Consider the following 17210-nt stretch of genomic DNA (forward strand, 5'->3'; position numbering starts at 1 on the left):
GACAGGCCTACTGCTGTTCAGTCTTGCATTGCAAGACCCAACTAGCTAGCTAGCTAGCTAGTTACAGTGCTGCGAGGCCTGTTCAGATGTGTGTTCAGACATGTCGGCTGCAGAATGTGAGCTAGATTGCTTGTGAAGGATGAGTCAAACTAACGTTAGACACACAAGGAGATATGAGTCAAACAAAATAACAGCATTATCGTACACACAAATATTAAGACATTTCTGTGATATAAGTCAATAATACAAAATACTGACCGAAATGTGTTTTAATCCAGTAACATTAGTCGAACAGCTCCACTGTAGTCAGTATTTACTGTACCAACAGCTGTTGACTGAAAAAGACTGTTCTTCCTAGCTACATTTTTGTTTCCTGCTACTTGGAATCTAATCTAAAGCTAATTGCAATCTAATTGGAGACGAACAGCCAATCAAAATTGACCTTTAGTTCTCCGATTGGTTGGTTTTGTGGCACACTTGTAACGCTGTGAAAATCTGAGCGAGCGTGTCTAGAGTTGAGCGCGCAGAGAGAAGAGTTTGAGAGCGAGGGAGACATGCAAATACATTTACTGTGCACGAAACAGGTTTTTGTTTACTCAAACTAAATAATGTTTTGCGAGCGTTAATTTCTGTTCAAAATGCAATGTAATGTGCTTGCAAAATATAGTTCTCTGTGCTCAAAACATACAATTACTCGCTCAGGAATGTGACACATATATAACGCCATACATATGTGGAGGTTTACTCCTCGACGCAGCGGCAGCGGGTTCGGCTCCGACCTGCGGCCCTTTGCTGCATGTCATTCCCCCTCTCGCTCCCCTTTCATGTCTTCATCTGTCCTGTGAAAATGAAGGCCTAAAATGCCCCAAAAAATAATTAATAAAAATAAATAAAAAAATAAATGTAAATATAAATATATGAAGGAGTAAATATAGTTCAATAAACAAATAAATGAAAAGGTTTGTACTTGTATTTCTTTCAGGGGACTTTTATTGTCTCATTTATATATTTATATTTACATTTATTTATATATGTATATATGTATTGTATCTATTTTTTTACATTTCAGTATGTACTGTATTTTATAGGCATATCTGTGTATTCATTTATTTATTTAATATTGAAATAAATGGCATACCATACATAACAGGACATTAAAGCAAAACACAGTTTGGATTTCCTTTGCTCCTGAAAGGTGATGACTTTTGATTTAGAAACAGCAGTGAAAATCGTATTCTATGTCTGTTTATCTTGATTGAACTGACTGAAGATGGATGTTAACGTGTGATGGTCATTTTATGAAAAGCAAAACAGAGTGGTTCTTTCAACACAGAGGACGAGTCCAACTGCACTGATGGTAGTATCACCACGGAACTGGAACTAGAGATGACAGGAATCAAAAGATAACAGACAAATCTTCCAGTCCAACCAGAAACACGTTAAAAAGCTCCACAATCTACTTTGCTGTATTTTTCTATTGTGAGAGCAAAAACGTCTGAGAAAGTCAGCGATTGGATCAAATGGTAGTGTCTCTCCTTTTAGTCAGTCTGCTTGTTCTTGTTAATGAACTCAACGGAGCAAAACACAGGGAGTTATGTAACTAGGTAAATGCAAAGCAGAGATGGCAGCTGTCCTGTATCTACCTAAACAGCAGCTCAGGATGGTGCAACACAGTCTCATTCCCAGTGCCTCAAAAACCGACACTCGGTCAGGTGCCTTTGGCATTAGTCACTGACACAAAAAGTCTCCTGTAACATCTAACCCTTATTTTCCACAGGGTGCTGGCCCCCGCGAGCAATCGCTGTCATTCAAGTCGATGCTTGATATTCCACCAGACGCGTGCGTGCAGCAGCTCTCTCCGCTCCGCTAAAGATACGCGCCAGGTCTATTTTCACACGAGCTGCGGGGCGTTCAGACAGCAGGGCAGGAAGTGAGACAGCGAGAGTATCCAGTCAGTTTACTAAAAGACACCCCCCAATATGTCTCCTCTACAACACCACGGACGACGAGAGATTCATCTTAGAGGTGGAACAACATAATAGACATCATAGTTCAGTGTCACTGAAACGGCCTATTTGTCTGACATCCTGTTGTGTTTAGTGTTTTTTAAACCCCCCAATGTAGCACAAGTATACTTTACATTTCACAGTTACTGTTTTACGTCAGATCGTTTAAAGATCTCGATGTTTCCAACTGTACTCGAAGGCAGCTTCATTTCACGGAGAAAGAGAGAAAGAAAAGAGACAGATGCTTTGTTGTTTGGCAAGCATTCAGCTGTTCCACAAACTCCTGGGCAGTCCAGTGCTTGTGTTAGGTGTTTCAAAACTTCCTTGTGGCAGCGATAGAGGCAGTGATGTTTCCTGTTTCCTGTACTGGACTCTGACACCGCCTCAAAACCATAGACAGTATATAATGGACTAACAGATCCCGTTGCTCTGGACGGAGACCAGTGAAGGATATCAGAAGCACTTTTCCGGTGAGCGCTGAGCGTTACTGTGCAGCCTCCAACTGAGAGAGATGACGTAAATGTGACGTGAGCAACCTGTCTGAAAGTTGGAAGTCTTCTGGTAGCTGTGCCAAGAGAAATCTCAATCATTTCCAACCTTGCAGAGACGGAGAGCGTAGATATATGTAAGGAGATAACATGGACACAGGCTAATTATTGCTAACTAAAATGCTAGTTAACATTAGTAATTCAACTTAAACAGCTAATGTAAGTTGAAACTGCCTGCGAACTTCTCCTGTACTATACGGTAATTCCTCTACTATGCAACAGTAAGTCGCGTGGTTATGACACAATCGTTAGACTATTTTTATAAAAACGTCTGCTACTGAGCCATAACGTGAGGTACAAGGTAATAGAGCCTTTTATACATTGTCGTGTTTCTTTAGAAATAAACAATGGACAAAAAAAGTCTTTAAACGCTTCAGATGTAAAGTGACGTCAAAATGAATGGCAGTCAATGGAATGCTAACGGGTGATCGTTTGGTAGCATCAAAATGGCGCCATAGGAGGTTCGAATTCTGAAGCGAAGCTTACCCTCTTGCTCAAAACAAGCTGATAAGTCTAATCAGGCCCGCTGCAGTTTATTACGGCTCCCCCCTGTGGCAAACCCTGCCGCAGGCCAAACGCACTACCACCATTCAAATGACCTGCGTTTTTGCCGCACAATCTGACGGCCGACGCAGGCTTTGTGAATGCAGACTTATTCAAACGCAGGGACTTTCAATTAATAAAGGTTTCAATATTTGACTGAAGAGCCTGAAGAGCTTGAAACTCATTTTTTAAGGGTGACCTGGCCAAGACAGGCATCAGCATTTAAACAACACATAGTTACAGACAAGAGACACAAGAGGACAATGCTAACATAACTAAAATAAAGCAAAGCAATTCACATTAACTTTTTACATGATGAGTGACAACACATCTTAAAGAGTCTGCCTCCATTTCTTTCATTTTGGATTTAAAAGCATTCACCGAGACTAATTAATTTAGTCTCAAGTCATTCTGCAGCGTATTCTATGCAGAGGGGAGCAAAGTACACAAAAGCCTTTTGTTCCCTGTTCTGTGCGCGCATTAGGGACAGAAAGCAAAATGATGTCCTGAGAACGTAAGAAGTGCCGACCAGCACTTCTCCGCGTGGTAAGTGAACAAATATAGGGAGGTAGCACACCAAGCATCGCCTTATAAATAAAGTTATACCAGTGACAGAGCCTACGGGTCCCCAGAGCAGGCCATCCTACCCGAGAGCACAACACACAAAAGAAGAACAACAAAAAATACATGTGAGAGCCACTGACCAAGCGTCAGTATTTGACGAGTTGGGAGTGAGAACGGGTGAGAACGGATTGGATGGTGAGGGGGGTATAAGGGAGGAAATGCATCAGTGTACCTTATATCAATCTGAGAAAGAATTGGAATAGAAATGGTTGACGCTTTTACAGAATCTTACGTTAATAATTAATAATAAATCTACTGTGCAATCTCTCAACCGATTGGATATTTCCTCACACCACTCACGCCCTGCACTCACACTGGATATTTAAATATCTGGAATATTTGTCATGACCAGAGTGCAATCAGGGGGAAAATTACAGCCACATCGCATTCAAAATTGGCAGATAGTGTTTTGCCCCGAGAGAATCATCATTAGTAACACTCGGCGCTCAGCAGTCAATGCATGTCTCTCGCAAATAGTGTTTTGAAAACCTCTTAAGAGCAGCCCTAAACTTCACTTTAAGTGGAATGTTATCAGAGATAAGAAATAAATCTAAGAGAAATCTACCCTCTGTGTCCAAGGATTATCAGAATTAAACATCCACTTCCTTTGAGAATAGAATTGAAGATGATAGTTTGATATCCTTGAATGACTACACAGAAAATCTAAATCAATTCATCCGGGGGGGGGGGGGTAAAGAGTGACAGTAATTGAGTTATCCCGGCTTTGAGTCAAGGAGGAGTCATTTAAAAACACACCATAAATGCAAAGTAGTCTTTTTAAAAAGCTTGGCTGGCAGGCTAATACATGAAAATCCAAAGAAAGTTGGTTATAAAGAGCATCAATGAAAGCACAACAGTTACGGATCATTTGGGTGTTGGTGAAGAGGAAGTTTAGCCAGAGTTGTCCTTCAGTTTCATATGAAAGAAAAGTAACTTTAAGTAAACACAGCAGACAGCAATTACACTATTCACTGTAGTGTCCATCATACACTGTAACAAAAGCCATTTCATTCAACTCAACCTGACTTGTTAATAAGTAAGTTAAACTAAATAATTGGTTCCATCCTCTGATTGCTTGTTCTAATGTAACATTTACAGTCAGCCATTATGAAAATAAGTTTGGACAAGGCTGGTGACAGTCTTTTATTTTCTTGTTGTCAATGAATCCCATGAAAAGACCAGAGTCAAACGTGTGTCAGTCCATCTCTCGATGCTTTCTGACTTAGAGTGTGTGGCTCTCATCCTCAAGCTCATTGGTTCCTACTGACGACATCAATCTTTGACAACGGTACATGAGTATAGCAGGAAACAAATATCTGCTATACAGATATAGTGGAGTGATGGCGTCCTGAGCACAGAATGAAGTAACGCTCCCTCTGTGTGTGTTGTAATCTTAGCTTCTCTGTTCTTGGTTTCGATTGCCTGTCCAGCCGTGCATGCATGAAAAAGCGTAGCTTATTCCATGTACGATCTGTGAGAGCTGTGTTGAGGCAATCCTAGTCCGCTGTTTTTTTTTTTCTTCCAGTATTTCGAGTACAGCCCCTTTAAGGATTCTGTAGTTTATAGCTAATGTCACTGAAAGAGGAGTAAATAGAGGAAATAAATTTGTCGGGGACTATTTTCAGCAGCGGATGAATACACATTTGGTTCTCTAGTGAGTATCCATGGCAGCAGGACAGTGTTTCTGGGACTGACTCAATCAACTTCACGGCAATAAATAGGCTGATATTCTTAGTCGACTAACACTCATTTGACTAATTGATTCGTTGATTTAATCAACAGATCTGTAAAACTCAACAAAACCACCACTTTAAATCTTGTGTTTGCCAGAGAAGTGCTCATAAGTGTTAGCATGAATACATAAAAAAAAAACTAGAAAAATTTGTAATCGTAGTGGACTGAGACCAAAATGACCAATTAGGCGACTAATCAACTGGGGGCAGCCCTAGTAATAAAGGGACTCATCAGCCAGTGCAACAGTGTGGCTCACTGATGTGTTTTAATAGTTAATAATGTGTTTTTTTAGACAACAATGACTCAGAGGAATGAGATATCTCAGGTATTGGATACACAGAATATACTGAACTTGTTAGTAGTAAGAAAAACATAGACACTCTTGATGAAAGTAACTTGTGAATTTGTTTTAAAATGTGTTATTTAGAAAATTTTAAGTTAGTTTGACTAAAATGTGTCTAATTACACTGACTCAACTCATTAATAACAATATGCTGATTTCACTGAACTGATTATGAGATTTTACGGTGTTTGGAGGCACAAGGTGTTCAAAGCAAACTCTGTAATCCAAATTAACTTCCACATGTTATTGTCCTTAGTTTCTGCACATCAGCGTTCTGGAAGTTGCACTTTCCTATCTCCACCAACAGCAGGTGTTTGTCTGTTCCAGCCAACATGACACGTCTTCCCTTCACCATGCAGGTAGCACTGCTCATACTAATTTCAAGCAGATTCTTCCTGTTTGATACTGTGTTATAGCATGCGTTCACAGTTGGAAGGATTTTTTTTTTCTTCGTCTGCACACACACACACACACACACACACACACACACACACACACATACACAACACATACAGGCTTACACATGCCAACACATTGTCTAAAAGTCCAAAAGAGTTTTATTTTCTTTAACTCAAAGCTGAGACCCCAGCCAAAGCAAATAAAGCCCCCCTAAACACTCAAGCATCTGTGGCCCTGAGGGAGGCTCTGCACGTTCAGCAGAGGCATCTGATATAACAAGGCAAACACTTCATAGTCAACAGCTAACACTCCGGGGCAATGATATACTGTAGAGCATCACGCTGCAATTTATCTGCACACGGTTGCCATGCAAACACACACGTAATTACAAGGGATTAGAGGAAGTGGAGGGAAGGAGAGGCAGAGGGCAGAGTGGGTGATGAGCGCTGGGGCCAGAATGTAAAATAGTCCACATGCACGCACGCACACACACACACACACACACACACACACACACACACACACACACACACACACACACACACACACACACACACACACACATAGAGCGTCTCACTATCTTTGTGGGGACCAGTCATTGACATAATGCATTCCCTAGCCCCTTACCCTGACCTTAACCATCACAACTAAATGCCTAACCTTAACCGTTATCCTCACCCAAACCATAATCTAATTCTATCCCTAATCCTACAACCAAGTCTTAACCCTCAAAAAGTTGTGGGGTCCAGCATTTTGGCCCCACAAAGCTGTCCGGACCCCACAAGTATACTGAACTCCCAGTTTTTGGACCCCACAAATTCTAGTTAAACAAGAACACACACACACACACACACACACACACACACACACACACACACACACACACACACACACACACACACACACACACACACACAGAGACACACTCACACACACACACACACACACACACACACACACACACACACACACACACACACACACACACACACACACACACAGAGAAAGAAAGGATGTCAGCTGGGTTACATTTATGTAGAAGGTGAGTGGTATGGATAGAAATGGTGTAATATAGAAAAGTAACGCACACCAAGGGTTGTAGTGAGGTGCTGATCAATGGAGGTAGACTTTTCAACAAAAAAAAGTGTCGCACAATCTGGCTTTATATGCATATCTGTGTTTATTCTGACCACATTTCGGCCCTCAGACCTTCAAATCAACAAAAAAGACAGACACATTCACAGATACTATATAGGCCACACCCTTGTTACACATCTGATGTCGATTAGATAATCATGTAGCATCACTGGGGTAAAAAACCATAACTATTATTACTACAACAACAATGTTTAACACTATGTAGAGAGATGTCAATTTCATATTAGAATGTTTGAAAATACAGAAAGATTCTAACATATACTGACATATAGCAGAGGTTACAACGTCAGTTCTGGATGAACATCATTAACAACTTTGTCTAGACATCCAATAAACAATCCAATAAATAAAGGTGCATTACAAAAAAACATTTCATATTGTTGATTTGAAGAAGGGCCAAAACGTGGTCAGAATAAACCGAGATATGCATATGGAGCCAGAGCGTGGATAGAAATGATGACATAAGGAGTTTAGTCAGTGGATTTACTGGTCAGCAACTCCAGACGGAAGCACAGATCCTCGGTGGCATTCAGGAAGCATCGCAGCACTGCATTTCACTTGTAAATCAATTCACAAATACCTCTAAGCATAATGGCACAGAAAGTTGGCCCTTTCACCAGCAATTACTGGTAGCTGGTGGCGGCAGAGGCTGTCGATGGCCCTTTCATACAGAAGCTCACTCACCGGTTTATCAGTGAAGGGGGTCGACTCAGAGGGCGCCATGTCGTAGTAGGGAGGCTGGAGGGGAAGCTTCTGCATTTCCTCCTCCTTGTCCAGATGGACCACCTGCAGGACACACCGAGAGCTCAGCAAAAAGTCTACAAACCACGCAGGTCGGATGGTTTCTATTGGAGCTGCTCAGCAATACCTCTGTGCAACTTTGCAACAATGCTGTTTGAGGCTGTAGAGATTGGGCAACAGTTTCATAATAATAATAATAATAATAATAATAATGTATTAATCCCCAGGGGGGAAATTACAGTGTTTTCACTCTGTTGTTGGAACACACTACACACAGGCTTGAAATACACAGACATACTCAGGTCCTATACATGCACTAATGGAGAGATGTCAGAGTGAGGGGGCTGCGACTGCTGGACAAGCGCCCCGAGCAGGTTGGGGTTCGATGCCTTGCTTAAGAGCACCTTCGCAGTGCCCAGGAGGTGAACTGGCATCTCTTCAGCTATCATTGCACATGCCGTACTTTGAGCTGTTGTGACTAGAGCTGGGCGATATGGAGAAAATCAAATATCACAATATTTTTGACCAAATACATCGATGTCCATATGTTGCAGCAATATTGTATGGTCGACAATTGGTGCTATCACAAAATATTAACACGATGAGAATTTAGATTAATAATCATCAGTAATGTGGATACAATGACTAAGTAGTTAAAGGCAAATAATAGAACAGCTAGAACAGTCTGGTGAGTTCAGATATTGAGATCACTTTACTGTAATGCAGCCTTTAAAACCAGGAAAAGACAACACTTGAGTCCTATTCAGATATTACGATATCTTAGTTTAAGACGGTATCTAGTCTCATATATTGATAACGATATTGATATAATATTGATATATTGCCCAGCCCTAGCTATGACTGCTACAATTGGTGCTGTATTGTTTTGTTTATAACTCTCAAGGCATTATTTATTATTTATTTATTTATTTTATATTCATATAATATAAAATGCTTCAGTTGTTTAATGTTTTTAATGTTTTTGTGTATTTTGTGTTTGTGTGTATACTGTATGTGGTTGTACTGCTGCCTGTCTTGGCCAGGACACTCTTAAAAAAGAGATTTTTAATCTTAATGAGTCTTTTCCTGGTTAAATAAAGGTAAAATAAAAATTATTTCTGTGCGAGTCCAAAAGGGACAATAAAGTATATGGTATCGTTTTGCAATCCTCACCCAGATTATCTTTTTAGCGCATCGCTGTAAACTGTTGCATGTACATTAGTTCCAGCAGCAGAACTTAATGTGGAAAAGTTGTTTTTTGACTTCATTAGCTGACACTTGTTTTTCAGTGCTAATAAGATGAAACAGGATCTGAAATCTGACAAGGAATGCATCTTGACAACAGTTTGAACTCTAGTCGTTCGGCTGAACATGTGCGTCAAAGTTGTTTTGTCAAATTAATCGCTTCCATGTCACGCAAAGACATGATGCAAACTTCTGAAATAGTGGAGCAGAAATGTAAAGCTGCGAGGGCTAGCTGTGCTACACAAACCACTGAAGGAAAGAACTGCAGGGAATTGAATTCCTACATGAAGGTGACATGTGATTACAAAAACAGATACGCTGCAGATTAATTACAGCTGGGCAAACACAGCTTGTCAATATATGGACGTGGCTCCTTGAAACCACCTTTATGTTATTTGTGCAATATTATCTTGCTTTCTTTTTACTGGAAAATCCAAAACATGAACATATGAAGAATGTTCAACAGTATCACAAACTAGACATCCTGTCTCGGGGTAAACTATCAGTTAACTTCAGTTCAGAGGCATGAAACCATTAAAAGAAACCTGCAAAATATATAAATTTGGATTCATCCACCAGCAAATACGCCTTTAAATGGAGCTTTTCTACAACTGTGACTTGGCTTTGTCATATTCCAGAGGAATATCTGCTGCTCAGTGTTTGAGGACTTAAAGCTGGACTGCAGATAGAACTTTTACATTTAAAGAGAGCGATGGAAGAGTCTTTAATGTGTCAAATGTGTGTTATGTGCACTAAGCGATATGCTCAGAAAGATACATACTGGAGGCTGCTATTTCAGTCAAAACATTTTCAAAGTGTTGAACATAACAACAAACAGGAGGTCTCACACCATGAAACTACACTTAAAACAAGTTTTGCAACCCAAGGATTTTTTTTTGAAAGAGGAGTTGAAAAAAAGGGATGACAACATTCATGACAGATTTCTATTTTTCCGTTCAGCAGAATAGTCAGGGCCTAAGCTAAGCCATATATCTAGGGTCCTCACTCTGAAATTCAGAGTACAGCTGCAGTATTCAGTTTTCTGCAGCATAACGGAAGCAGTGTATCACAAGACTGTGTGTGTGTGTGTGTGTGTGTGTGTGTAGGGGGGGAGTTTTCCTTCCAACAGGTTGCCACTGGTTTTAAACTTTCCGCGCAGCGTGCCCCTAATTGATCTGTCAAACTCAACCATGCTAAAGTTTGACGACGCTGACAGCAGAGTACCTTTCCAGGGCTTTTAAGGTGGATGTTCATAACAGGCTCTGTACACCTTTCACTACATGAAGGAATTACTTCATTTTGTTGTAATGGCAAATGAATGCCTTCATTGAACATTTGTCAGACCTGTGCCTTGCACAATGAAAAGAAATAAAAGTGAGTGAAAGAAATCAACATCGCCCAGAACAAACGACGTTATGAACACAATAAAGGTGAGATTCATATAATAGATGTTGAACAGTGCATTTTCTGTCTGCGCCTCTGTGCTGTGTAATTTGAGGGATCAAAAGGCTGCCAAATGCTGTCCCCACTTTTTTTCTCACACTCAGAAATAGCTGTCCATATGGTTAGGTTGGGGTGAGCTTTTCATTTCATATTACATTACAAAATGTGAAAAATGTAATAGCTGAGTCATAGAACGGTGAGCTGAGCACCAGACTTTGTATGCAATTAGCTGGCGGAAAGGTTTGTTCGGAGCATAAAGACATCAGCCTCCTGGATGCTCGGCATGTGTTTGGCTCGGTTTGGGTCCATCTCAAAGCGGCATACCCCAAGTGTTGTGAGGCAGCAAGCGCAGATGTTGATGCTTTGGCTGACGGTTTTGCTCTGTGCACTGGGCAATGATAAAATCATTGCTGCCAATTTCTCCAGGCCAGCCAAGTCACCTAGCATCCTATTCTGAAATGAAGCTGTAATATCCAACTTTTTTAAACTTCCAATTTCAGTAATAGGGTATACTGCATTACCTGTTACTTCTCCCTGTGGCCCTTTAATAGATAGGCAAGCGTAGCCTCGATCCCCCCTGCAGCACTCCCCTAAATGTGGCAAATATTTTCATACATTTTTAACACCATCTATATCCCCAAATAGGTGATAATATGTGCAGCGATAAATAAAATGTGGGTTAACACTAAATGAGTATTCTTGCGTTTATTGTTAGTCTTTTGTAGAACCAAACCTATGGAGGGTTGGTGGAATGTAACACTTGTGCTTAATATATTTGGTACCCCTAAAATTGGATGTGGCCCAAACCTGGCCGCTCCATTTGAAATGGTCTATGGCTCTCATAACCGTCACTGTTATGATTTGTCATGAAAGACTATAGTTCACTCTCTTCAGTGATTGAGCAAAGGTATGGTAACCTTGTGTCTTCCACAAATCGGACCATTGTGAACAATAAATAGAACTGTGATTTGATTACAAATTGCCTGGCAGCTGTACTTAGGCTGATGATCTCAGTGTCTTTTAGAGAAACAGCTCATTGTGTTGGATTGGCAGATTTTTGGGAAAGGACCTTGTCAGCTGAAGGGAGGAAGGCCAGACTAAAGACACTTTTCTGGTTCATCATTTAACCTTGTACAGTGGGGCAAAAAAGTATTTAGTCAGCCACCAATTGTGCAAGTTCTCCCACTTAAAAAGATGAGAGAGGCCTGTAATTTTCATCATAGGTACACTTCAACTATGAGGGACAAAATGAGAAAAGAAAATCCAGAAAATCACATTGTAGGATTTTTAATGAATTTATTTGCAAATTCCTCTGGAAAATAAGTATTTGGTCACCTACAAACAAGCAATATTTCTGGCTCTCACAGACTTGTAACTTCTTCTTTAAGAGGCTCCTCTGTCCTCCACTCGTTACCTGTATTAATGGCACCTGTTTGAACTTGTTATCAGTATAAAAGACACCTGTCCACAACCTCAAACAGTCACACTCCAAACTCCACTATGGCCAAGACCAAAGAGCTGTCAAAGGACACCAAAAACAAAATTGTAGACCTGCACCAGGTTGGGAAGACTGCATCTGCAATAGGTAAGCAGCTTGGTGTGAATAAATCAACTGTGGGAGCAATTATAAGAAAATGGAAGACATACAAGACCACTAATAATCTCCCACGATCTGGGGCTCCATGCAAGATCTCACCCTGTGGGGTAAAAATGATCACAAGAACGGTGAGCAAAAATCCCAGAACCACATGGGGGGACCTAGTAAATGACCTGCAACGAAGGAGTGGCTTCGTAAGAAGCATTTCAGGGTCCTGGAGTGGCCTAGCCAGTCTCCAGATCTCAACCCCATCGAAAATCTTTGGAGAGAGTTGAAAGTCCGTGTTGCCCAGCAACAGCCCCAAAACATCACTGCTCTAGAGTAGATCTGCATGGAGGAATGGGCCAAAATACCAGCAACAGTGTATGAAAACCTTGTGAAGACTTACAGAAAACGTTTGACCTCTGTCATTGCCAACAAAGGGTATATGACAAAGTATTGAGATGAACTTTTGTTATTGACCAAATACTTATTTTCCACCATAATTTGCAAATAAATTCATTAAAAATCCTGAAGAACTTGCACAATTGGTGGCTGACTAAATACTTTTTTGCCCCACTGTAGATCAGATTATCATAACTAAAGCCCTATTCGCATGGGATTAGTATTACCTGGTGACCTCTAGTCATTTGTAATAATTACATAGGTTGTCTGTGATCTTAATCCCGCGAATGACCTACCATAGGACCGAGGTCCTGTGATAATATTAGTCCCGTGCGAATCAACATGTCTGTGATTTGGCAGGGTCGTATATAATTTTTTTCATGGTTTTTATTTCCTGTGCGCCTTTTTATCCATCTCGTGAAGACGGATTTGGGATGGTGGGGGGCTGCAGACGCCACCTTTCATGGCCAACCGGCTTTGTCTTTTAAGCCTCTGGTAACCTCTACCGGGCTGTTCTCTGCGCTCCTCTGGGTAGGCAACTCTCGGTTCAAATTCAAGTAAAAGCAGGCTTCGCTTATCCAGTGTGAATGCGCCACAGGAAAATCACATGTGGGGGGGAGGGATTTCTAAATCACACAAGGTCCCCAGATGATACTAATCCCGTGAGAATAGGGATCAAGATAACAACTTCTTTTTACATTGAGTGTATGGGTCACTTGGAAACTGTTCCACTGTTCCGGGTGATGAATGAATGTTGAATGTGCAGCCATTGTTGTGTCATGACCTGCTGAATGAATTACAGCCACAGATACTACAAAAGCTGAACGCTTGAACCTTTAAAAATTATTTTTGGTCACATAGAGGATATTTTGTTCTGCACGTCTACTTGTATAACAGTAATGCTTATGGTGTATGCATCAGTGAGTATTATTTATTCATGCATGCTTTACCCATCATGTCATGAACCTGCTGTGATATTTCTTTCTTTTGCTTACTTTTTTTTTTTTCAGATGCAAGCTTGCTGAACGTGCAGCTTCTTCTAAAGCAACTACATCCATAAAATGGAAGACATTAAATCCTGTAAAGTGTCTATTACAGCCTCATCTGTCCACTAATCACCAGTGAGCGTGGCATTAGGTGCCTTGCTCGTGTACTCCTCTGCAGTAGTTGTGTAGGGAGGAGAGCACATTACTTCCCCTTCTCTCCATCACCTTCTCTGCCCAGAGTTTGACCCTGGAGCAATAAAGAGTCTCAAAAAATTGGATTTCAAATCTCAGCGGTGCTGATATGTGGTGGTCAACTCGGCGCTTAGGTGAATCTTCAATTATTCGGATTCTAATACTTGTTTTGTTCCCCACTTTATCTCCCCAATTTGGAACAGCCAATTTACTTAATACTACAGTCCTTGACAACAATAAAGGTCTGAGAAAACTCTCTGCAGCCTCTGCTGACTCATGCACACTGTACCCAACCTATGATGTGTACATACAGTACTATTAAATACACTACTATTGCACTTGTTTGTGCTAAACTCTAGCAGCCGCACTGGGAAGGTTGACGCAAAACCAAGAACTTCTAGGAATTGCTTTATGCAGTACTGATTCGGTGCCAGAAATGGCTTGGGTGCAGCGCCTAAGTATTATAAAGGTAGGGAAAACCAGACCTTCCTATAAAGCGCGCTGGAAGAAGGTCTGGCTAGTCCACACAGCATGGAGCAACGCTGCCTCTGCAAAATAGCCTCGGGAAGGAACTTATTTGGATGGAACATGTGTACGTTCAAAAGCGTGTTGTTCATGCAACTGCTCCAAACTCTGCATGTCTGTCCAACAAAACTGTCCCACTGCCCAGGACTTAACACAGGTCTTTGCGAAAGTGTGAGTGTTTTTCCTTTTCGCACCAGATCAGTGATCTGAGAATACTGCTATATCTCTTGACCCAATAGGAATCGGGCTGATTATAACGCACACAGTGTTCAATCCAGAAATAAAAACTGCTTCCCAGCACAAACAACAAGGTACTTATTAATATTAATGCTGCAGTGTGAGGTCAGTATTTATATGTCAAAGATGACCCACTTACCATTACTTTACTTATTAAGAGAGAAATTAATTAGCTTCAGATTGGTAATTACAGTACATGTTACTGGCTTCACTCGGAGATTGAGACATTTCTATACTTAGATATTGAAGCTGTAACATGGTTGTTAAAGGAAGTCTGCGATGAGAGGACGAGAAACACTTGGGCAGCTTTATGGGATGGGAAAGAATGAGAAAGAATAGCCCTTTCTTAATAAAACATTTCACTGGATTCCCACAAATACCTTTGGACCATAAAGTGATATAGAATAAAATCCATTTTCAAGAAGAAGAAAAGATAAAGCTATGATACATATATTATGATAGCTGTCTTATGAACATAATTGTGCATGTTCTGAGCATAAACTGAGTATAATGATGGACGGCTTGACAGCTCCCCAAAAGTGAAGCCAAAACATCTGGATCGTCCCCTGGTGGCTGGCTGCAGTATAGGTCATTAACCCCGCCCCCTCCTTGTTAGCGGATGGGACACGAGCTAAACTGAAGAATCAAAGCACACGTCAAATACATTTTTCTCAAAGATGCTTTCTTTCATTTTAGGTAGTTCTGATCATGCCAATGTTTGCTAAAGTGTTCATCTTCTGATAAGTTTGGTTTTGATTAGTTATTAGAAACCTCATGATTGACTTGTGATTGGTCGGGCGGGCGTATGGGCGGGACTTCGATACCGCTCAATCACTACTGCACTAGTCTCGCATTTCCAGACCTTCCTCCAAAGCGCTGCAGGGGAAGGTCTGGCTAGTCCACACAGCATTCCTGAATGGGAGAAAAACTGTTCTGGTTTATTGGCATTTCTTTAAACCAATCACAATCGTCTTGGGCGGCGCTAAGCGCTGGACGGACCCACGGGGCCTCTGCAAAATAGCCTCGGGAAGGAACTTGTTTTGGTGGAACGTGTACGTTCAAAAGTAGTTTTGGTTGTGCAACAGAAAACTCAGATTGGACAGAGAGTCTAGCTAGCTGTCTGGATTTACCCTGCCGAGATCTGAGGGGCAGTTAACCGTAGTCCTCATAAGCCCACCGGAGTTTAAAATTAGAATAGAAAGAAAGAGAAAGGTAACGGACATCCGGCCGAAATGAATGACATACGGTGACATTTTCGGCGGCAACAGAGCAATCCCGGAAGTGAAAGGTTGTGGATATAGACTACTACTGCGCAGTCTCTGGCTCCACAATTATACAAAATGGCAGCGCCTGTATCTGGGATACTTCTGGGCTTCACTTTTGTACAATGGGAGGCAGTGGAGACGCGTCGTCCATCTTTATATACAGTCTATGGTTCTGACTTGGTTTTCATAAATTTTTTTAAAATGCTTAAATTGGCAACATTTCACTCAAAAGTGTGCAAGAACGTGAGACAGAAATCTGGAAAGTTCTCCGACTTTGTGTCAGAACAGCCAGAGTGGACAAGATTAAGAAAAGAGGAGGCGATGCAGGAAGCTCTTACCTGGATGTCATCGGATGTCAGGTGTCCCTTCATGTCACTGTTCTTCTTTTTAGGCGGGGGAGGGGCTGGCTTGTGGGCGGGTGGGAGGTCGGTCCTGTTAAGAGAGCGAGAAGATAACATGACACTCAGCACAGTAAGGGATCGCCACTCTTCACGTCCCTCACCTACTACAGCACTCTATAATGAGAAGTCCTGCCTGCACTTGCCTTTTTCACTCTTTCCTCGGATTTTGATAGATCTGGTGTTGGTGGCTTTGTTGCGGCGGCAGCCCTTCTCCCTGCCCTTTCAAAGGCTCTCGTTGGAGAGACACTGTGCTAATGAGAGTGGGCTGTAATTGGACACTGAGGTGAGGAGATAGGGATGGGGGGAGTATAGGGGAGCAGGGAGAAGGGCATGTGTGAGTCAAGTCCTCAGGGTGGATTGAGCCTCTTTCAGAGTACCACGCGGACACACAGCCCGCCCACTGTGCAGCCACTGTTTGATTGACGTGTCATCCTGAGCTGTGGCTCAGAGAGCTCAGCAGGCGGCTTCTGCTCTCCACCTTTCCCTGGATCCCTGGCAATAACACCCCCTAATCCCAAGGCACCCGCCCCACCCCTCTGTGGACACACCTGGGGAAGAACAAAGCCTCGACAGCTGAACACCTGTACTCATTTACATGCTGCCATTAACAGGAACAGCAAACAGCTATTTCCTTCACACAGAGAATGAAGTTTTCACTGGAGATAAAAAGGCCAACCCGGCACACAGTCTTGGCTATGATAATAAAAAGGGGAAATTAAATTGAGAGCGGAGAAAAGACAGCAGTAATTGAAAGCTTGATGTTGGAATTGTTTGAAGTGCATCTGGATAATTATTTCAGACAAGGAAGCAGAGGGGTTGTTGCTACCAAATCGTTACAA

At 41.6% G+C, this 17210-nt stretch overlaps 1 protein-coding gene across 2 annotated transcripts in view; it reads right to left on the reverse strand.

Moving 5' to 3' along the window:
* Positions 1-17210, reverse strand: part of LOC144515244 (uncharacterized) — a 92772-nt gene that overhangs the window by 27259 nt on the left and 48303 nt on the right. For both annotated transcript variants that reach the window (XM_078245913.1, XM_078245914.1), the window contains exons 3-4: positions 16309-16402; positions 8040-8141 (exon numbers count right to left, since the gene is read on the reverse strand). In XM_078245913.1, coding sequence (XP_078102039.1) covers positions 8040-8141; positions 16309-16402 — 196 coding nt within the window. The remainder of the gene's footprint in view (positions 1-8039; positions 8142-16308; positions 16403-17210) is intronic.

The sequence above is a fragment of the Sander vitreus genome, chromosome 3 (genome assembly GCF_031162955.1).
Source record: "Sander vitreus isolate 19-12246 chromosome 3, sanVit1, whole genome shotgun sequence".
Lineage (NCBI taxonomy): Eukaryota > Metazoa > Chordata > Actinopteri > Perciformes > Percidae > Sander > Sander vitreus.